General features: G+C 32.0%; 1 protein-coding gene across 1 annotated transcript; it reads left to right on the forward strand.

The window, feature by feature from the left end:
- The first annotated feature begins 625 nt into the window (after positions 1–625).
- On the forward strand, positions 626–9,200 carry LOC128163982 (uncharacterized). The gene is made up of 5 exons (XM_052827690.1): positions 626–720; positions 1,000–1,150; positions 7,212–7,304; positions 7,820–7,996; positions 8,957–9,200. Exons 2-5 carry the CDS (start codon positions 1,015–1,017, stop codon positions 9,172–9,174), a joined length of 624 nt encoding a protein of 207 aa, XP_052683650.1. The 5' UTR covers positions 626–720; positions 1,000–1,014; the 3' UTR covers positions 9,175–9,200.
- The last annotated feature ends 15,109 nt before the right edge of the window (positions 9,201–24,309 follow it).

The following is a 24,309-nucleotide window of genomic DNA, read 5'->3' on the forward strand; positions in this document are numbered from 1 at the left end:
ATTACTATTTATGAATTGATTTGTGTCTCGCTATTATTTAATCAAAAACAGCTACATTAAAGCTTGACTGAACCTAACGCTTAGCTGACCAAAATGTCTGCCTCCTAGTCCTGGATTCGTTGAAATGTTGTAATCGCAACGTTTGAATGTTGTACTCTCAAGAAGATGATTTACATAGGCTATGCCTGTTGTTCAAATTTTTGTTCAAATTCAAATTCGTAGGTTTTCCGAGCAAGATTCACATTCGTAATTATTTTTTTCTAACAAGTCTACGCAAAATATACTAATATTTTCTTGATCTTTCGTCCCAAAAAATTGACGAGTATTTTCATTATTTTGCTTTATTGTTAGTGTTGTTGGTTTTTTTTTTAATGATTAAGGTAAGTCAATTTTTCAACATTTGTCCTTGGAGTAAAATTTTAAAAAAAGATTCTAATATTTTTTTATACGAGTGTACTCCAATCTATACGCAATAGTTCAATGGAAGGTGACATTTTAATGTTATTTTTGGATATGTTATATCAGTACCAATAACGTATAACGCAGAAGACTCCGAAATGATGACACCTGACCTATGATCAAACCTAGTGGTTACTGAAAACCTTTAAGGAAAGTACAGTCTACCTATATCTTCGATCTACTTCTAAAACATTTCATTTTTGCTCATTGACACTACGTCGTTTGCTGCATGTAGCCGTGCATGGCAAATGAGGATCCAGAGTGAGTTTAGGTTACTGAATACCTTTGGTTTTGATTTTTAAGCTATATAATAGTAATTGAAGATACGTTTGTGTGGCTTACCTTTATGACCTTACAATACATCAAGACTGAATTATATGTATGTACGTACAGAGTAGTTATATTTCGCACCGTAAAACAAGACTCACGACAAAATCTAATGATTTTTTTTTTAATTATCTAGTGTCATTTGCGTTTTTGATAAAAAAAAATATTTTCCAAATGAAAAAGTGTTTTTAAAAGTCATGTACATTGTTGTAGATAATTATATCTGCGATGAAGGACTTGATGAAGTATGTAGTGATATCCACTATGATATCATTCATGATAACGAATACTGTTGCCATGATAACAAACAACCGTGTCCTTCTGAGTGGAGTGTTGGTTGGTTCGGCTCTTGCTGCATCTTACTGTAAGTATGTCCAGACACATTTTTAAGAGTTGAATTTTTGTTTACAATCTCCCTTGTTCGTCATGCCAACACATCGAATCGATTTTGAATTACTGTAGAAGTAAAAATATTCGTTGAGGATTTAATTTCGTTATTTTCGTTGGCAGTACTTATCAACAAAATTAAATCCATGACGAATTTTTAACCCAAGAATTAATGAATACTGAGAGATTACAATATGATGAAAATAAATGCTAGCAGAATTTTATTTGGTTTAAAAACACGAAATTTTGACACAACGAGAATATGTGCTTCTACGGTATTTATATAAGGAGGTCCTTACTGTTAAATGACAATCATGTGAGTTTATGCCACCGCTCAATAAATTAATCTTCATGAAACTTTTCCATTTCCTTCTATAAATTATTTTTTTAAAAAAAAGCTTTTATTTTTCTATGCACGATTTTACACCTATCATACCTTTAAACTAGAGCGTTGCACACTCAATGGAAAATTTTTGATTAGGTTGAATCTTTAACAGAAGCAAACAAAAATGTGCCGTCTTTTTCCTAACCAATAAACTGCAAATGCTTTGATTACATGATAGAAACAGTATATTTGACTATTCCTTCCAAATATTGATTACTAGAATTAAATTTACCAATACCTGAAGAATATATGGTACTTTGCTTTTTTTTTCTTTACTTCAGTATACGTATAGAGTAAAATGGAATCAGTTCAAAACAGTACTATTGGAGTTTTTATTTCATAAATCACCAAATTTTTGGAACATGCATAGTGACTATACATTCGGCGATTTCGTGTATCAGTTCAAGTAACAAGCATTAGTGAACATGTATCCAATCCATATTAGGACCAAATTTTTCTAACCTTGAATATCCATCACGTATTTTATACTTTGATATTAATTTAAAGCATTTTAAAGTAGAAAAAGATTTTCCGAGAAAAAAATTCAAAAATATTATTAACTAACTAAAGCTGTAATTAATTCATGAAGATTGCATTATAGTCTATGGGGACAGAGAAAGTAAATAATAAAATTATAAATACATGCTTTGGTGGAAGGTTAATTGTATTTCATCGTTAGGAATGCAAAAACTATTGAAATAATTCTTATACTTTATAGATTTTTTTTAGAAATAATTTTTATATAATAAAAGCAAGGGGGGGGGGGGGGCAACTCTTCAGGAAAAGGAAAGGGTCTTTTATTAGGACACATTTTGTTCATACATATTGATACTTAAACATGAAAAGTATGTCCAAGTATACTGAGTATTAATTAATAAGCCCATACATACCGGTAAATCCTGATCTTGAATCTGGAGCGTTTATGGATATGATACCTTAACTTAAAGCTGAACACCGCTCGTAAATAAGCACTGTCCGCCATATATCTCTCACACTACCGTTATCCGTACAACCCCTATATAAGCTGAAGACCTCAGTCTTAGCAATTTAAAGTATTTTGCTGAAGAGGTCTCACCTGAGTACATAATGCCTCGCCGTGTTACTCGGTCACGATGATATTATCAAGCAAGTTTTATGCATTTTTTTTCAAGCCAGGAAAATACTGATGGTGCCTTTTTACGAACGGTGTTCAGCCTTAAACTTTGGAACTTTATTTCACAACTACTCCTCTTTTCCCGATAACGCTCAGGGATCGTTACACTTTGATTTTTAGGCGATGTAAGCACAACAGGTGAAGCATGAGGCACGAAGCATCAAGGGGGGGGGGGGGGAGAGAGGGCAGGAATTGTATTTTAAACAAGAGACCCAAATGGGCCACATCGCTCACCTGAGCAACACTGGCTTTATATGGACGTTCAGAGGATATTGTGCCATGTGGCCCCTCGGTAGAGTAACAAAAAATAAATATCCGATTTTTCAATTATTTTGCATATACTTAATCTTGGACATATATACCTTTATGGAATACAATACCTTTTTTACCGAAAATAAGATCATATGCTATATAAATAATTAAATTTTCAGATGGTGTTCACGGTTAACTTCCAATTCCTTTTATTTAAGCACCCCCCCCCCCATCACTTTATAAAACAATTAAAATACGTGAGAGCATAAAGGTACATTTTCTCCCTCCATTACTTACTAGTTATTGTATTTTAAAAAAATCTTAAATGTGAAAGAAGAAAAGTGTACCTCAATGCACAAGAATGAACGCGCTCAATTCCTCAAATTAAAACATTGAAAAATTTATGTGGCCTTCTCCATTGTAGAGGATTATCATTTACCAGGCATGAATTCATTTCGTATGACGTTTCATATCCTTACTTACTTGATTGAAGAATAAACTTAACTGAAAAATGTTGTCACATATGTTAAAGAGCTATAATTCAAATTAATGTATTGGCAGGCATGTCGCTCTATTGTACCAAGGCCCATCCAATATTTTCATCTTTATTAAAAAACAACAAATGTGTACAAACTAAGATGATTTTCCGTTGCAATAATTTTTTAAGAACAAATAATGCTGAAAATACCGATAATGCTTTTATCCTCATAATAATAATGTGTCAGGACTATGGACACTGTTTAAAAGGCGTCGTTTTCATTTACTTGTGTTCGAAAAACTATCAAAAATTTGTGCATATTTTATGCAATTCATCGTTGAAGAAGGGGCACCAGAAAGTAGGTACAGCATATCATCCTTTTAGCAAGACATTTCTATTGATCAACCAAAATTTCAGCGTCAATCGTAGAACTATAAGCAAGATACATAGCTTGGTTTGAGTCATGTTTTGTTCACATAAGTTTATTACATTCAACTTAAGATTTTTAAATTTGGTATTTCCTATTCAGCATAGCTTCATTTAAAATATAAACAAACCAAAGCATGACCTCAGCTTTGTGTACAAACATATAGTAGCATTGTGCGCAAAGCTCTGTATCTTGCTTATAACTCGAAGCTTTACTCTCAGGTTAGTAAAATACAGGAATTTGTAAACAATTTAAACAAGAGAAAACTGCACTAAAACAAAAAAAACTTTATCTTTTATCATTTTATATATACTTTAGTTATATATTTCTAGCAGCAAGAATAATTTCCATTTAGATTGAAATCCCTGAGCATCTTGATAGAACATGTTGCATTAAGCAACCATTACGTAGAGTTCGTACCGAATTACACGCACCAACATAATTCGCCCCCCCCCCCCCTCCCATGGTGGCCCACCCTACACCTGAAATCATGGTTTGAACAAACTAGAATGAATCAACACTCCCTGAGAATGCTTCCACACAAGTTACAGCTTTTCTGGCAATTGGTTTTTGAGAGGAAAATTTTTAAAGATTTTTATAAATATAAAATTCGACCCACCCACTGTGGCCGCACCCTACCCCCTGGATCATGGTTTGAACAAATTTGAAACTACACTACCTGAGGATGGTTCCAAACAAGTGAAAGCTTTTCCTGAAAACCTACTGGTTTTTGTTGAGAAGATTCTTCTCTATGTATTCCTAAGTAAAAATTTCGACCCCCCCCCCCCCATTGTGGCCCCACCCTACCCCCAGGGATCATGATTTGAAAAAAAATTGAATCTACACTACCTGAAGATGCTTCCACACAAGTTGTAGCTTTTCTGGCTAACTGGTTTTAAAGAAGATTTTTAATGATTTTTCTCTATACATTTGTATCTAAAAATTTGATCCCATATTGGGACCCCACCGTACCCCGGGGAATCATGGTTTGGACAAGCTTGAATCTACACTACTTGAGGATGCTTCCACACAAGTTACAGCTTTTCTGGCCAATTGATTTTTGAGAAAAATATTTTTGAAGATATTTCTCTGTATATATTACCTCAGGTGACCTAACAATTATTTGTCTCTGCTTCATGTGCACACACTTAGTATTTCCATCAGCAAAATTAATCTCCGTTTAGACTGAATAGACTAGAGAAAATACTGCCAGCTAGCCTAAAACACATTGCAATAATCAACTATTGCGCAAAGACCATACCGTATTACCAGTAGAATTTGTATTTCAGTTGTTAAACAGGTCGGGGAACCTACCTTATATGGATAACGTTGTCATTGCAAACAACTGTCCAATCAGTAAATAAAAAACAACACATGTGAAATACTACATGTTTACGTTTTTACAATAAACACTCGGATTAGACTAATTTACGACTTGACTTCAAATGACTGCGGGAACGTCACTTAATAAAAATTTTCTATTTGTTTGTAAAAAAAAAATGCAAAGATTAGGTACTAATTTAGATTTTTCATGCTCACATTAACAAACATTATCGATTTTCCATGTTAAATTGTACGTTGAAATACCTCTCATAAAGTCCTCACAAGTCATTATATTCCAGTATTTGATTTTCGTAAATTTTGTGTTTTTCGCTGTTGAAGTGCTATTCGTTGACTAGAATTTAAAACTTAATTCATTTTGATGCATGTTTATTGTTGTATGACATTTATATAACACAATAGTAATAATCAATACGCATGTACATTGTTCATTGTACATATGTACATGCATATAAGTAGTATGTGTCATCTCTGTATATACTCGCTCTAATGGAATGCCATAAGTCCGAGTAGATGCATACACTAACTGTAAGTACTGTCTAAAAGAATACATGGATTAATATCAAGAGTACGCACAAATAAGCATCTCGTTACCATTTACACTTAAGCTTTAAGTGGCCACATGAGGTCTTTTGAATGCCTGACAATGTACAAACACCTCCGAGTCGAATGCTTAGGACCATGAAATCACGTGAAATCTGTCTTCACTAAAAAATCAGCGCTGGCAGTAAGGCTTTTGTCAACAAATAGACTTATACAATGCAGTTGATGAACCCAAATTTTTATCATTGTAAAATGAGTGTTTGTAAATGTGAATATGGAAATAGTAAATGATGATGTAAATATTGTTTAAAGTGTACAAAGTGCTTGAAAAAATTAGATATGCCTTTCCAAAAGCCAAAAGTAATTAGAAAAAGTAGCATTGTTTAAACGTAGTCTTTTTTGTAGTAACTCATAATGCATTTCAACCCAGGAATGTCATTTAACTGATTGGTCTGATTCTCCATTACGTCTGTGCCTCATTTAGTATGTAAATTTATTCCGACAATAGTTTCCCGACCTGTTAAAGTACCGTACATGTTAATGTATCTTATTTTCAGCAGGTAACAATCAGCTATCTTATTTACATGTACCGATGTCTATATTTGATTGATACGTAAAAATTACAAAATACAGGCGACAGTTCCCCTTAGTTACAAACCGTAATTCATGAAAACGAAACGAAAATTAAAACATGCTTAAACCCTCGCCAAAGGTGAAAATCGACGCATTGGAATATTTCATATCAATTTACTTCACAAAATCGGCATTAATGTAGCTTGCATGTTTCAAATATTCCTTTCGCACGCAAACTGTTCCACAACAACCAAATTCATCTTTGTCAGATTGACGCATTTCTCATACGTTCAAAATGGCCGCTTAAAAGAGGTTTTTGAGATGTTGAATACCAACCCGAAGTTATAAACTGATCGGAGCACACCCCTTACAATTATTTTTTTCGTAATAACTCAAATTCGGAAAAACATTGGCCCTCAATTTTTGCAATTTATATTTTCCTTTCCATAAGGATTATTTATCTTAAATTGCGTTGAATTTGACTGAGTAGTTCTTTAGAAGAAGATTTTTAAAAATGCACCCTCTTTTTCTACAGTTTCAGGGTTTTTCAGCTTTGAATAAAGATAGGTCTTTCATTTCTGCAATTTATGTTTGCCTTACCCTTAGGATGCTTTGTGCCAAATTTGGTTGAAATTGGCCAGTTTTAGAGAAGAAGATTAAAATGTAAAAGGTTTACAGACGGACCGACGGACAGACAGACGGACGGACGACGGACAAAATGCGATCAGAATAGCTCACTTGAGCTTTCAGCTCAGGTGAGCTAAAAAGGAAATTGAAGTTAAAAGTAAAGGTGTCTGCAACCCCCCCCCCCCCCCTCCCTTGATAAGGATTTTCGGGATTTTGGAAAGTAAGTTTTCTTCCCTCTTTTATTTTATTTTTTTTTTAGATGGGGTTTACAACTTTAGTCCATTAGAGATGGCAACATTGATGACTGCTCTTCTTGTCTTGAACGCTCCTAGACAACTGCAGAAAACGGAGGGTAATAAATAAAATTATTGAACCAATGGCTAGCTGATATGAAAAATTAATGTTAAATAGTTTCCCCCTGTTTTTTCCTTTTTATCGTTCAACTTAATTATATGTTTTGTAGGTTTCAGTTGTCTGGGGGTTTTTTTTGTTTGTTTGGTTTTTTTTTTTTGTTTGTTGCTTTTTTTTTTTTTGGTTTTTTTTTTTTTGTTTTTTTTTCGGGGGGGGGGGGGGGGTCGGAAGAAAAATATTCAACAATATCATAACCGTTTTCTGTAAAAAAAAAAAAAAATTCAAAAGTTTATATCTTTTGTAACTTTTTTTAACATTTGACGTATCACGATCTTTAAAGACTAGTGTATTATCAATATTCGTTGCCAATGATCTTATATGTTATAAAATAAATTCACTTCAATGAACAATTAATTTCGTGGATCAACTCAACAATGTAATCCACGAATGGGTATCCAACCAATATTGAAGAAACCACATATTGATGAAAATATTGAGCCTGTTTACATTTGCTAGGACTCTCGTTTACGACCCCAGGGTATACGTATGATCCTTTGTTGGGGTGCTTTCAACTTTTCAAATCCCCTGGTGGTCTCACGCATCCTGATGCAAATCAGTACTGTGCAAAATATGGCGGTCGGCTACTGTTGGTTAACTCGGAGGCAGAGGCTAAAGCACTAGGAGCATTACTCGGTAAACGCATTTCTTAACAGGCAAACACTAGAACAGAAGACAAATTGTTAAAATAGAGTAACATTTCTTAAAGAGGTTTGTTCCTCTGTTTTTGGGGGAGCCATTTTGGGTCACCTCTAGTCTGGAAATTATGCATCATATACTTTCTTTCGCTTTCTACTTGTAAATTAATATTTTACAATGCCAAATAAATTATTTTGAATGAAATAAATAAGGGAAAATTTGTATTTATATACTTAAGTTAGGGACTATATTTTGTGGCAGAAGGTTTTAGAGAAGAAAATGAACATTTTTATAACTTATATTGACATATTAAATTGATACTTCATAAAGGAAAGAAAAAATGAATTCCAATTTTTGCATAAAATCGGCTAGCAATATCTCAAATTTTACATCATGGACGCATACTTTTGGTTTTATTTTCTGAATTTAAAAGATTTTTCTGACAAGTCTATTATAATTTGAGAAAAAAATTGAGATCTTTAAATAATTTCATTAAATGTTGAATCTTAAAAGGCTAAAAATAGCGTTTTATCCGTGCAAAAAGGTGAAAATATCAATTAAATGAAGAAATGATGATGATGAAAGAAACTTTTTCTTTATGTTAGTTTTAATTAATTATCTTAAATAATGTAAAGTTGTATTTGATAGCATGGTTCATTCCGATAAGAAATTGACCCCAACATTTTATTATCAATTTTGGTTTATCTTTGTGTGCACATTTTAAAAAAATACTATAGGAAAAACTTAAGGATTTTTGATCGTAGGATCCAACGTCCTTAAATTTAGATCATGTCATTTTCTTTATTTAAGTTTTTCAGTTATGTATTTTGAAACTTAAATTGATGGATTGGCATGTAAAGCAAGTATGACTATGTACTGTATTTAATTTTCAGATCTTAATACTTTTAGAAGCTATTTTTTGATAAGCGTATCCTAAGGAAACTTGTTTTCTACTAGGGAAAGAGGGCGTACAACTCGTTTTAATACAAGGATCAAGAACTTCTGTATCGTCACCGTGGGTGTCTGACGATGGGAATCCCTTACCGTATACAGGAACTGAAGAAGTGCTCTATCAACTTCGTGCTGCTTATACAGTTATGTTGTACAATGCCAATGGCAGATTTCAAGCATTTCTGAGTAGAACTAAGATGCCTTTTGTTTGTGAAATTCCGTGAAATATAAAAGACTAGATAATAGATAACCATCGTGTTTTGTTTGGGATTTTTAAATTTTCTTTAATCCTGGGGACCTGTGTACATATATCTATACTCAAAATAAAAGTGTTGCTTCTTCAAGAATTCTCTCGCGCAAATGACGCATGGTTTCATCAGGCTCAAAACTTATTATTACTCTCCTAATTATTGTATTCAGGGCCATTAGGTGTAAAATTTCTCTCTGAAAAATGATGAAGTGATATCCTGAAAATAAGACGAGGTAATCAAAGGCATATATTGTGTAATTCAAAGCAACTGTTATAATTTCTTTCTTTTTTTCACGTAATTTGTAATCAAAAAGATTAAACGCGATTAAATGTAATGGTAATTTATTATGGATTAATGATAAATCAATAGATTATTAATTTAATAAAAGTTGTTAAGTTATTGATTACAATCAATTACAATACAAAGATGACTATAATGATTTGTAATCGATTAATCGACAAATTCCCTAAGTGATCAATTATAAATCGATTGCCTTTTATTGTAATTGAGCCCATGCCTGATCAACTTTCTATTTAAATTAATATGTTTTAAAAACGAATGCATCTAGCCCTCCTGTTCAGTTAACAAACACGTATATTTTCATAACTTACGTGCAATTCATAATTTAAAAATTATTGAGGTACCGTAAATAAGATAAAAATAAGACCCAGCTTTGCTATAAATAATGTCCTCTATAATGCTTAAAAATAGCTAAACCTTCCAACGTTTTTCCAACTTGAATGGTAAACATAATGCATACAAGTAAAAATATTCACGCAAGCATGGCGGCAAACTATTTCTTTTTCTGAAATAAAATATCGATACATAAGAAATCCACCCACAGACATGTATAAAGTTGTGAACATCCGCCTATTGTTGAAAATGAATGAAATGTAAGAAAAACACAACATTTGTTTCATTTAGACAGCTTACTTTTTTTTCTTCTTTTTTCATGACTGGAATTATTTAACTACATACTCTACCTGACGAAAAGTATGTTGCATAGACAAAGTGTTTTGTTGATGTACACGTTCATTATATACTTTTTTCATTTCAAGACTTATAAATCACCGCCTTCTTCTGGCCAGTGATAAACCTCCTTACAGGCAAGATTACGTCATAGCCCGGTCGACCTCTCGCCAGTCCGGTTGATTAACCAATATAACGTCAAAAGAGATCAAACGAACTGACAGTGGTTGTAAAGAATTATTGGGAATGTGGCCTGTAAAAAACCTCCATATAGGCAAGATTACGTCATAGCCCGACCGACCTTCTGTTTTACCTAAATTTCAAACAAATTCCTAAATTTTAACATTTTATAACAATCATCCAGGCAAAAATACACAATCGTAAATAAGGTTAAAATATAAGTACTTTAAGAGGCTGGATGGATAGTAAATTACTCATCAGATCTAATTTTTAGATGTTTGTTTGAATGGCTTTTTTTGGGGGGGGGGGTATGGTTTTTTTGTTTGTTTGTTTGTTTGGATTTTTTTTTTTTTTTTTTTTTTGCTATAAACTTAGATAAAGTACGAAGAAAATTTCCAAGTATGAATATTCTCCTATATCCTTATACAAAACTCTTTATCGAAAGGAGATGAATATAACAGTCTAAAAATGGCCACTACCATCTAACCCTCTTAAAGTAATTCTTTTTCTTAAGTTTGATCTTTGAGTTTACTTTGTTGAACATCAATTTTTGTGGATTTTGATGACAGAAATTCAGATTTTTTTTAATTTAAATACTTCAAATGCAAATCCTACTATTTAGAAAAAATATATTTTGATATTTTAGATAAAGTTTATAATATATATTATTAACAAATAATTATTAATTGTATATTGTATGACTTTATCCAAGAAATGTTCAACTAACGCTTTATACATAAACTTTGTACTAAAATAGTTGTTTTAAATGGTTGTACGACACAGACAAAATGCACAACGTAATAAATCCAAGGACATTGGTCCATTAAAATTATTAAGCGTTGCTAGAATGACCAGTGGATGACGTTTTCTAAATATTCCTTGAATTATACTGTGTCATGAATACTAAACTATAGGAAATGACCTCGGCAGGATTTTGCATTAAGACATTAAATGGGCATAGTCACGATTTTGATCAATTTTTTTTTCTGCTTTTATTATTTACAATGTTTTGGAAATGCATTCCTAATGATCAAATGAAATTTGGGTCGATGAGTTTTAAGCAAGATACAGGGCTCACAATTCTTCGTCATGTAAACAAGGCTCGTGCCCTGTTTTTGTTTACATAGGTTCAATATACCAGTAAAAATTCTTTTTCAAGCTGATTTGTCCATTTTCTTATTCATTTTACGCATAAATAAACAGTTCCTAACGATTAACACATTCATTGTAGGTCTTAAACGGGAATTTTCACTTCAACTTTCAAAATGTAAACAAAAGCATTGTTTACATAGCGAAAAATTGTAAGCTCTGTAACTCGCTTATAACTCAAGAAATGATACTCAAATTTTGGTTGCCTATTGAAAATGCCTTACTGAAGCATCGTACACATTAAAATCGGAAAAATATTTTTTGACCAAAATCGTGACCATGCCCCTTTAAGACAATTTTGTACAAGTATGGAAATAACATCTAGAGCATTCTTGTCCCATAAATTGCAAATAGTGCATTGAACGCTCTCTGCATGTTATGATTTACGCAACTATAGAACAACTACCTAATGCAAAAAGCATACTGTTTTATAAGGGCTCGAACAGCGTATTATAATTTCTGTAAGAGAAAAACTCTGTGAAAATATGTAAGGAAACGATCACATTTCAAAGTTAAAATGTTTGGATTTCTTTTTACTAAATGGTGCTAAACAGTTGTTACTATATATATATATATATATATATATATATATATATATATATATATATATATATATATATATATATTGCAGCATCAAAATTTAATTTAAAAAATGATGTCCAAAATTTTAAATCATCATGAACTGTTTTGTATTAAAAAAAAAAATTATTCTTAGTATGCGCGCGTTTTTCTAAAGCCATAGACATTATGATTCTTAGATTATGAAAAAAAATTGTTAAAAAAATAACATCAACAATGCAAAACTTTGCATAGATATAGCAATTTACGGTTCATGTAATATTGCATCTACGTTACATGAACTCTCAAATACTACATACCAACTTCATTATCTTATCTTTTTGTAATTTTCCCCTCTGTATCCAAAGAAGATTTTTTTAAAAGAGTTTAAACAAGCGATGATAGTTATGAAATAGAAATCTAAAAAATTCAAAATCAAATCATTTTATGTTTTGTTTTAAATAATGATATCTCAGATGTGTTAACGTTAAATCTCATCTCTAACATGATTTACAATTTAAAATTTAAAGCTTCATAACTAAACAAAATGACCATAATAGTGCATCAATCAAATGAAAATTTGCAACGCAGCAGGAATCATTTTATGACAATGTAAAACATTATTAAAGAACGTGGCATAAAAAATATTGAACAGTTATATGTACTTATGTGTGAACCTCATGTGACGATATGCATATATTTGAAGGTTATATTATTTACTTAAAATCCATATTAACTTGGTTATAAAATAATTTCAATACCATGCAAAATAAGCTCTTTCAATATGATAATTTCCTTGCTCTCTGCGTGATTAATTGCAATCAACGACCAAACGTCACTCCAGTTGTGAATTCATATTCTTTTTGATTGTTTGGTACGAGAATCACGTAAACAAACATGAAATGCAAACACCTTGAAATAAGGTGTTTAACATAATTATATTTCTTATATTTTTTAAAAATCATTTTAATGTCAATGATGATTTTGCATGGATACATGTAAACATATCAGAAGCTACAATAAGAATACAATGATCGAGCGTAAATTTAATCCATCAAAGTATTTATAAACTAAGATAATTTGATTCTAATAAGGTAATTTTTCAAAATTTGGTCAAATGTAATCTTTTTCTGGTATCACATGAATGAAAAAAAAAAACTAATGTTGGCAGGTTAGTGTACATGTATCACAAAGTTAATGAATAAATTCATTTTCTTAGAGTTTTAGAATTGATAAAAAGTTGATAAATTAATACATTTTTATAATGTTCAGAGATCTCTTTAAAAAATTGATCTAAACTAATATTTAAATGTACTAGTACCTTTGAAAAAGTTAATAATCCATTTTATTCTGAATTTTGACAAAAATGCACTCTCTTTAAAGGAATATTAGAATCTAAATACCAAATGATAAAAAACGTTTCATCTAATAACATGCCACTGCAAATTTACCTAAGCCATTTACGTAAACCATTGTATAAATATATCTCAAAAGAGTTCAGTTACGAAACAGATAATTTAAATTCGGTCGTATAACAAAACGTATTCTAAGTAAACTGATTACCAAAAAAAATCTGCAAAATCCAGTCAAACTAAAAATATAGTAATTGTTTAAAAAAAACAACCTTATATTACTGAGGTTGCTTATATATATTATAGTTGATGAAGAAATCAAATTCCTGATTTTTTAAATGTTGGTGTGGTTGCCACACACCTGAACCACGTACACGTGCGTTAGATACACGTGGCTTAGTTTGAGGTCGATGACATCTAAAACGTAAATGAATGACACATGTACACACATTTTCAACTTTTTCTAAGGCAGAATAAAAAGAGAGCTAAAAATGCAGTAGGGCATTTTCTCGTATGTCTATATTTTCTCTAATTTAATACTGCCATTTTTAGTTGCTTAATTAATTATAAGAGGAGCGTATTTTTCACGGACTAATTTTATGGAGGATAATTAAGGAACAATAATTTGTATAGGTTTTTAACAAATCGTTGGATGTAAATTTTACTATTTTTTAGGGTCTTCCGTTTCCGACGGAAGACCCTTTCGTAATTCTATCGTTTCTTATCTTTTAATATTATTTCTTTCAATTTTTTTTTCTGACACTTCCCGAACGCTATTCAAGGGAAATACTTGACCGATTTGCATGAAATTTACAGAACGTTTAGAACATCAAACTTACTTGATTTTGTAAAATTTTCGGTGGATGACGTCACTTCCAGTTTGATATATTTGAGGATTAAGTGAATTCTTAAGGACCGTTTTGTCCACGTTTCTTCTCAAAACTTATTGTAATAGAAACGTGAAACTTTCAGGGATGGTAGATGAATGTCTGAAGATGATCTTATTAATTAATATTTTGAAAATGCGCAAGGCGCCGAAAACTGAGCTAAAAAATTTGCGCCATTTTTTTCACGAAATTTTCGCACATTTTCTACATTAGCTTTAAATATTTAAAACATACAATGCAAAAGTTGTTCAGATTTACTTGGACTTTTATATAAAGAAAAAGGGGCTGACCCCTCAAAATAAGGGCTTAGAGAGCTTCAAATAATTAGGAATAATTTGCTATGAGTAATAGAAACAAAAATGTTCAGTGTACAGCTTTTTATTTATACAATACCATATTTAAATCATATGTTGCGTAATAGGGTATGTCACGTGACACAGATACGGGTGGACGTGCCTGTTCGACGCTCTGTGTTTTTGACCTTTTTTTCCCTCAAACAAAGTTCATTTTTCGAAATTTTGATTTTGGGATCTTTACACTGTTATGTACAATCATAACCTGAAGTTTTGTGACCATATATTTTGGTTAAATAAGTTTGATTTTATGTGTATATACATTGTATGTTGTGATTTCATCTGTGCTGTGATTTCTGTTCACTTTTTACCCTTTGATTTATTTACCTGGGGCCCGTTTCACAAAGATTTCCTCAGATGTTTCCTAAGATAGAACTTAAGATATGCCCAAGTTATAGCTCAGGAAGTTCCTAAGATTTGTCATAACTGTTTCACAAAACTTTCTTAGCGTATCGCAGTTGACTCATCTGAAGATAAATGTAAGCCACTTTCATATCATATTGGTAATTCTAAATTGATACCGTTTATTTAAATTCTTTAAATTTCAATATGACACGAATGTAAACTTTTTTAATGAATGTAAAAAAAAATCTTAGTAAAAAAGTAAAACGTGTAAAAAGAGTGTTAACAGAGTAGTGTCTATGTACATGTACTAAAATTTTGTATGATATTTTTACATTCACATGCATACAAGAGTAGATCAAAATTACGTAATGAATTCGTATAGTTATTTTTTCTTTAATTTGAGAGAATGGAAAGATCGTACTATATTTTTTTTAGCTATATATATTTCGTTATTTATATTTTAATATTATTTTTTGGACAGCATAAATTAATGGAAAACATTGGTCACTGCTATAATTTCTGGGTTTTTTTTTTTTTTTATAAATGTTCGAGTGTGGTTTTCCTTTGTCTAGTTGGTCCATTTTAAATAGTATGTGTTAACGTTTACTAGCTGATATGCTTACTACTAAATCTAAAAACGATCGTTGAAATATCCAAATGATTTTACTGTTTCATACGGTATGTTCCAAATGGAATACAAATAATTATATGCAGTGACAAGTAGGATTTGGAATGGACAGATGTGGAACTTTTAAACTAAGTTTTTTATAACGCTAGTTTTGTAATGATTGATACAAAATGGTGTGTTTTATTTTGTTTTTACAAAAAGAAAAAGTGGAATTTCGCAAATAAATGCATCTCGGCTGATAGATGAAACGAGGATATAAGGCAAGATTTTCAGTTACTGTATTAAACAGCATTCCAATGGAGGATTTAGCGTCGACATTCCTAAAACACTTACCGGTCATTCCTACCCCCATCCCCCAACAAAAAAATCATTTAACACCCCCCTCCCCCCCAAAAAAAAACCCCACACACACACACCTAGCACCTAAATTTTCTCCCGTAAAAAAAGGCTTACTTCTAGGAGGGATAGGACAATTCATCCAGTCAATCTGTAATTGAGTATTTCTTAAGTATTTATTCCTGGTTTTATCAAACTATTTAAGAGATCAGTGATTCCCGGGCGTGAATAATTTAATAAACATCAGTGCACTAGCTATAACTATACCCGCTATCAATCTGCGTGTGCGATCAGATAATCTAAAAAAATGTAAAAATTAAAAGTCTACACAAAAAAATTAACTGATCATGAAGAAATATAGGTATATTTTGATAATTTTTAAGTTTTCAGTTTAAAGTAATGTATCTCTATCGCCAGAGCTTTGTAATGAAGAATTTTAGGGCCAGTCATTAAACTTTACATTATAAGAAACATATATTGAATCTTTTTGAAAAGATTAAAAATCTTGATAAAAGCCCTTTAATGATACGTGTATTCTAGTATTTTTGTTCAACTTTAATATGCATATAATTCATTAAGATAGACAGTCGCCATGTTTAGTTTGTTCCTAAGACATCCTTATACCTGTCTTAAAGTTAAGACATAACTTAGGAAATTCATAAGATAAGATTGGAATAGTGAAACGGATAAGTAATGAACTTAGGAAAAAGTTCTTTTCTAAGATACAACTTAGTCCTAAGTATGCTTTGTGAAACGGGCCCCTGCTGGAGATGGCGGACTTCGACTACGGTGTGTGCTCAACTCGACAGTAACCTATGGAGAATTTATCTGAAGAGTCCAGAGTAGGCTTCAGCTTCTTACACAGGGTATTGACATCAATAATGTGTCTCACCAGTTCTATGACACCAACCCGTACACTTCTGGCGCTACATCAACATCTCAGAAAACCCTCAAATTACGGATTTGTGGTCTCCCCCTTTCCGTGGCTGATTCCGCCGTACATGAATTACTTGGCAAATTAGACGTTAAATTAACAAGTAAAATTCTATACGAAAAATTCCGCCACTCCGTTACAAAGCGCATGACAAGCATCCTAAACGGGACTAGGTTCATGTACATAGAACCGCTTCCTACAGGATGGCATCTTCCCAGAGTTAATTACTGCGGCGGTATTCAGTGCAAACTGTTTCACTATGGTCAGCCAAAACAAAATATCAACTTGCTATGTACAAATTGCTAGAAAACCGATCATAATAGGTCTGCATGTACAAATAATGCTTGTTGTAAGGTGTGTAAGACCCCTGGCCATTCACCTGGAGATGAGACCTGCCCGCATTATCAACCACAAAAACATCTTACCACGTCCTGCGGTGCCCAAGATGTCCTCTCCAACTTCTACCCATGTGAGCTAGAAATTTTTGGTGTAAAACATAAATCGGCAGAACATGCCTTTCAGTATATCAAAGCAGTTCGGTGCGGAGATCTAGATTCTGCTAACGCAATTGCAAAAGCCGATGACGCGCTTGCCGCCCTGCGCCTGGGTAAGAAGGTCAAATCCAATGACTCGTGGGTGTAGAATTTTATTATTTTTATTGTGTCGGTAAAGTCCATAGAAGGCGAGGCTCGCCTTCTATAGACTTTACCGACCCCACAAATTTCTGTAACCAGTCAGTAACAAACCTAAATTTCTACATCTGATATATTTGTAGTGTTTTCTTAACTAAATCACAGTTACCTAAAATTTCATATTTATAATTTTAAGTTTAATTTGATTGGTTGTTTGTTAATCACCGAGCCTTCTTAATTAAAAACTCAATTTTTCCCCGCGTTTAACTAAATTTAAAGCTCGGACAACCAAGCAATTCTTATCAAACTCCATGGAAACATTCTAATCAAAACTTGAATAAACTTGAAGGTTCCTCTCATTTCAAGATCTGGATCTTTAAAAATGTTGGTGTATTGATGCCTCTTGTGGTCTTCTGTCTTACAAACCGGTTCCTCGTGTGGATTCCTGACTTTTACTTACTTTTATTCAAGATACGAATAGTGAAGAACCCTTACCTCTAAAAACAAATATATATTCTCTCGTTACATGTAGTTGTAATAAAAACAATAAACGTTCGTGATTTTAATAAAATTGTGTTACATGTACATGCACTGTGTAACGACATCTGTTTGTGTCAATTACAAGTGCAACATATAAGTAGACATACTTTTCTTTGAATTTTTTAAATATATTTCACATACCATCAAATATGCATGCAACGACCATATGCAAGTAACTGTATAAATATTTTTATTGTGAAGGAGCCATCAAAATTCGATTGGTTAAGAGCAAATGCTGATTTTGTTGCTCTTGTTATACAAAAGAATAAATAATGTAATTGGATAGAAATGAACAAAATGAAAGTTGCCTAAACTTTAGACTCAGTCTTTATCTTTGTAAACAATAAACAAAGAAAATCAGTGTATTGTTCATTTCCAGATTGAAAAATTGAAATAAAAGTACGCATAGGGTACATCTCTAAATATTTTACTCAACACAAAGCAATTATGAATTAACCAACTGGTAATATCTGTGCATCAATATGAGTCCATTAAGCATAAAAACGGTGAAGTTGCAACAATAATATTAATGCACAAAATCTTATTAATGTTACTTCGTGATAGTCATTGACACCAACACATGAAAATAACTTAATCAAAATCTGAATATATTAATAAAAAACTTTATTTTCTTATTTCCTCCTACCTTTATAATATTTGTTACTTGCTTAAGTTTGATATTTATAATATTAACAGTGTTTAGTTACAAAACAAAAATTTCAAATCAAGTTTTTATATCAATTTCAAATCACGGCTCTTTATTAATTTTTTTCTTTAAAAATTTGTCAAATCCTACATTTAAAAAAAAACTTTCAGGCTTTATTCAGTACGTTATGTACTTTATAATTTTGATGATTTTATTGGCAATAAGTGCGAAACACAAAAATATTAAGGTCTAATTATACGAACAAATTTGTGCCATAAATTTCAACACTCATTTTTTTTTATCAGTTTGAAATAGAATCGGCATTGTTAGAAAAAACCATGTTTCTAAAATAACCTAACGATTAGCATTTATTTATTAGAATAAAGGCGAATTGCAATTAAAAGGGCTGGATGGCCGTTGCCAGTTTTAGACTACGTTAATCTCTTGGAGAAGAAGAATTTGATATAAAGATATAAAAAAATTTGTTTGAATCTTAAAGCTACTATATTTTGAATGTTTCTTTATTTAATATGCGTATATATTTAAGAAAAATAATACAATCATCAAAAAACTTAAACCATCATATTCAGATTTTAAAATTAGATATTCTTATACTTTGGTTTCATAAATATTCATTTTTGTAGGCATCAATTTTTGTGGACTACGTTAAAATGAATATTTTGAGCATATGTAATTTTGTACGCAAATGACTTTATTATGATCACAATGGATCACCTCTAGACGGAAATCACCGATAATTGGTATTCAACGAAAATTGAATAAACCACAGTATAAATAAGCATTTACGATCAATATCTTGTGAAATACTGTGGTTTAATTAATATTCAAGGTCATCAATTTTCGTGGATAAAGTGAAAATCACAGTTTCAAGGATACGTAAATTCGTGGCCAATGACCTTATCAATACAAAATGTTAATAAAAATTGCACTTCAATGAACATTTAATTTCGTGGATCAACTAAACAACGAAATCCACGAAAATTGGTATTCAGCGAATATTGATGAAACCACAGTACTACAACCATTTATGAGAAGATTAAAGCTACTGTTTTAAAACGTATCTCAATATAGTGATATTGATTAGACACTTGTTTTCAATAAAAACAGTTGTTACAATAATCAAAATTTGAATGTGACTCGGACACATGTCAATTTTTGTCCCATTTTTAAAATGCGGTTATAAATGATTATCATTTTGCAAAGCCAATTTATCAACATGTAAATAACGAAAAGATATTCTTGTAAGGATAATTATAATTTAGTTGTTTGTACATGTAGTTAAAATTGTAATTGAAGAATATAAAAATTGCATATTATCTGTTTTACTCTTGTTTAAATCTTGAAAAATACTAAGCATGGATTTCCGAGCATTTGAACCTATAATCAGTCAATTTAAAAGAAACAAGGAAAAAAGTAAAGTTTCTTTTCAATGCATGCTCTAAAATTAAAATGTTGTTTAAAACTGATGAAAATACACATATTGCATCTTAAACAAGTGTGTGTAAAAGTATACAATCATCTTATTTTGCTTTAAAAAGGAAATAATGACTTTAATTATTTGTCATGTTCTTAAGATGAAGTCAAAAATGAGGAAAATTTGCACATTTCTCATCGTTTTTTTTTTTTACAGGAAAATGTGCCCGCAGCCAGTTGTCATGTTGTAAATTTTGTATTTACTGGTTGTCATGTAGTAAATTTTGTATCCACCCAGTAAATTTAAGATTTACAACATGACACATTTCTCACAAAGAAATGGGTTGCAGACGCAGTTTTCTATTAGAAAAACTCATGAAAAATTGGTATTGTCGCTTCACTTAAAAAATAATCCGAGAAATTTTACTTTGTATGACGTCACTAATACCCTTGTTAAAATCTTACAGGGTTATTATTTATAGAATCTCTATCTAAATGTATTTCTACTTATCTTATACAAGAATAACATACTTTGGGTTATTTAATAGCTATTTATAAATCGCGAATTGAATTATCTATTGACAAGTATTAAAATTAAGATTGTAATAATGCATCTTTCTGTTTCCAGAATCATGAATAATGTTAGATAAGTACAATGTTAGCTGTACATCAGAGATAATCATAGATTAAACATCAAAGGGAAATTAATCTTATGCAGGCCCCTTTTTGGCACCTGAAAGAATTTTCTTGAATTTACATATTAAAAATGAATTAACATGGAAACCCCCCCTCCCACTTTTATGGGGCCACGCTAAAAATTGAGTTGAAAATAAGGAAATAAACAGTGAAATTGAAGTTATAGGTATACTTCGTTTGCCCCCCCCCCCCCCCCCCCCCTCCCGAAGAATTTTGGAAGTAGCCTTTTGGTCAAGATTTTTTGGTTGAGTCTGCCCCCTCCCTACACACACACACACACACACACACACACACACAAAACGATGCTACGTTCCTGTTCTTTTATTAAATTTTTTCAGGCACAGTAGACTGGTGTCATAGATATATAATGAAGAAAATTCCCGTGGTTATAGTGCTTACATTTGATTATTGTAAATTTGGTGTTTTAAGATCTCCTCAGCTGAGTTACCTAAGATAGCTGTAAATTAGCTGTTCATCAAAGACTTGCTAATAGATCATAGAAAAAATCATAGATTAAAGTCAAAGGGAAATAAATCTTATGGTCTTTATTAAATTTTGCTAGGCACAGTAGACTGGTGTCATAGATTTAATAATGAAGACAATTCCCGTGGTTTTGGTGCTAACGTTTGATTATTGTAAATTTTGTGTTTTTAGATCTCGTCAGTTGAGCTACCTAAGATAGCTGTAATGGTATTAAGTGATTCTCATAACATGCACATTTTTTATTCATATCAATTATGAGTTCTAAAAGAAACACATCCTAATGGCAATCAGGGTATCTTGTTACATGCAACACCTTATATTGAAATTATTTTCATAAGAATGATTAGTCTTTAATTCTTTGATGATTACATTTTAATAATAGAAACACCATGAGAGTGCTACACATTTTTTTGGATAAATACTGCAATGTATGATATACAAAAATACTTACGCGATGTAAGAGTTATCAAACTATGATGAGAAGCGGACGAGACCAGAACACATTTTATCAATATAAAACAATATAAAAGATGGGAAAACTGCTCTTCGGGCTTTGCTAGTCATTTTTTATCAATTGTTCGGGGATTGTCTGGAACTAATATATAAAATTCTTATCGATTGTTTTGATCGCGTAACTATCTTGTAAACTCTTTAACTATGCATGCTCAGAAATGTTATTTATCGTGTTCATCATATTTAATGTGTAAACATATTAGCACCATTTCGATTATTTCTAAAGCAGCATCACTTGATTTGATCTAAATCACAGTTGTTGTTATGTCTTTTTCCTATAATAATATAGTATAGACATCTGCAGGCATGTTCACGAAAGTTTCCTAAGATATGACCTAAGTGTGTTCCTAAGATATGACTTAGGAAAAAAGTTAGGAACATCCTAAGATCAACTTAGGACACGTCTTAAGATGTAGCTCGACGGTAACTTAGGAACATCTTATGTTAGGATGTCCTAACCTTCTACAACCATTCTTATTTTTCACATTTATTCATAAAAATCGAATTTGAGAGACTTGTGCAGGGACAAATCATCAAACATGTTGCCAGAGAAAACGTGGCGGTAGTTACATGTAACACAATAGGCATATAACTAGTAATTTTAACGTATGTTAAGAAATCTCAACTGATAAATTACAAAAACGTGTACATGTACGTGTAGTCTTAATACACGTATGCGTACCCGTACACGTTTTAAATCTCAACCTCTCTAATATTTAAGAAATTCGGATGGACGATCTGGGTCCCAGGTCGTCCTTCCGATTTTTCAGACTGAGAGCTACAGACCTGCAGCTAGAGATTGTCAGACTCTTATTGATTATGTCAATTTATTTTGTCTCAAAGATGCAGTTTTTACATCAATGAGGTTTTCCATAAAAAAGCAAGAAGTGGGGCACAATTTTCAGTGTTATCATTTTGCAATTTAAGGGTCTAATAAAATTTTGTATGAAGTTTCAAGATACAACTCTTCATTGTCTCAAAGATGCAGTTTTTACATCAATGAGGTTTTCCATAAAAAAGCAAGAAGTGGGGCACAATTTTCAGTGTTATCATTTTGCAATTTAAGGGTCTAATAAAATTTTGTATGAAGTTTCAAGATACAACTCTTCATTGTCTCAAAGATGCAGTTTTTACATCAATGAGGTTTTCCATAAAAAAGCAAGAAGTGGGGCACAATTTTCAGTGTTATCATTTTGCAATTTAAGGGTCTAATAAAATTTTGTATGAAGTTTCAAGATACAACTCTTCATTGCTTTATCCGAAACGTTGCATGGAAAAAACATTTACATCGCATTCTTTTAAAATAGAAAAAGATATGTACAATGAGCTTAGATTTACAACAAACAATCATAAAGAGAGATTGAGATTAACCAATTTCTTCTAATTTTTATTAATCAAAAGAATTGAGAATTTCAGAATCAAAAGATTTTTTTGCTTCATATGCGTGAATGAAAACATTTATCAGCAAGGGGTTCCATGTCGTGCCAGCACTTACCTGATTTATTCGATTTTGTACACGAACGGAGTTATCGATACTATGATATCAATGTAAAAAGGACGGAGAATCTCTCTCTCTCTCTCTCTCTCTCTCTCTCTCTCTCTCTCTCTCTCTCTCTCTCTCTCGTGTCGAATTAAAAATGCCCAAACAACACATACGACAAGTTCAGGCACGTAGCATCGTTTTTGAAAGTGGGGGGGGGGGGGGGGGGGGGGGGCAGACTCAACCAAAAAATCTTGACAAGCAAAAAAAAAAAGGGAAATGTAAAGTTTTCCAAAATCTTCAAAATCCTAATCCGTGGGGGAGGGGGGGGGGGGGGGGCTGGCGTAGTATATAACTTCAATCTCACTCCTCATTTCCTTATTTTCATATCAATTTTTTTCTTACTCCCAAAAAAAGTGGGGGGGGGGGGGGGGGGCAACTCCATGATAATTCAATTTTTTATATGTAAATTTTAAAAAATTTGTTGCTGCAAGAAAAAGTGGGGGGGGGGGGGGGGGGGCAGGCCCCCCCTGGCCCCCCTGATGCTACGTGCCTGAAGTTGCCAGGCAAGATTCAATGTGCATAAGTCTGGTGTATACATGGATACATTGAAGTTTCAGCACTAATTGAGAAAATTTACAAAATACCGTTATTATACAATTGTATTCTAATCATGATAAAAGTAAAACTATGAATCTACAACGATGACAAAGGTCGAAAAAGCAATATTGTGGATGTAGGATGAATGTGTAGTTTGTTTTGGAGGTTTATTTATATATTTTGTTTGTTGGTTTGTTTTGTTTATTGAAAAGGGGGATAAAGAATATGAGTAATTTCCCATATGAAGTCAAGCATATTTTCTTGTTATCATAGACCAAAAGCATGTTGGAAAAAAGAAATATTGTATCAAGCAGTTTTTATGCTCAGATCATGCATTACTCTATGGTCTTTACAATTATCAGTTACTACATACTAAAGGAGAAATACATGGCC

The sequence above is a fragment of the Crassostrea angulata genome, chromosome 9 (genome assembly GCF_025612915.1).
Source record: "Crassostrea angulata isolate pt1a10 chromosome 9, ASM2561291v2, whole genome shotgun sequence".
NCBI lineage: Eukaryota > Metazoa > Mollusca > Bivalvia > Ostreida > Ostreidae > Magallana > Magallana angulata.

What these genes read in the sequence shown, in the direction of transcription:
- LOC128163982 (XM_052827690.1), top strand. Translation starts at nt 1,015, where the DNA reads ATGAAGGACTTGATGAAGTATGTAGTGATATCCACTATGATATCATTC. An exon ending in GGCTCTTGCTGCATCTTACT is followed by an intron (nt 1,151 to 7,211) that starts GTAAGTATGTCC and finishes TTTTTTTTTTAG; the next exon opens with ATGGGGTTTACAACTTTAGT. An exon ending in ACAACTGCAGAAAACGGAGG is followed by an intron (nt 7,305 to 7,819) that starts GTAATAAATAAA and finishes TACATTTGCTAG; the next exon opens with GACTCTCGTTTACGACCCCA.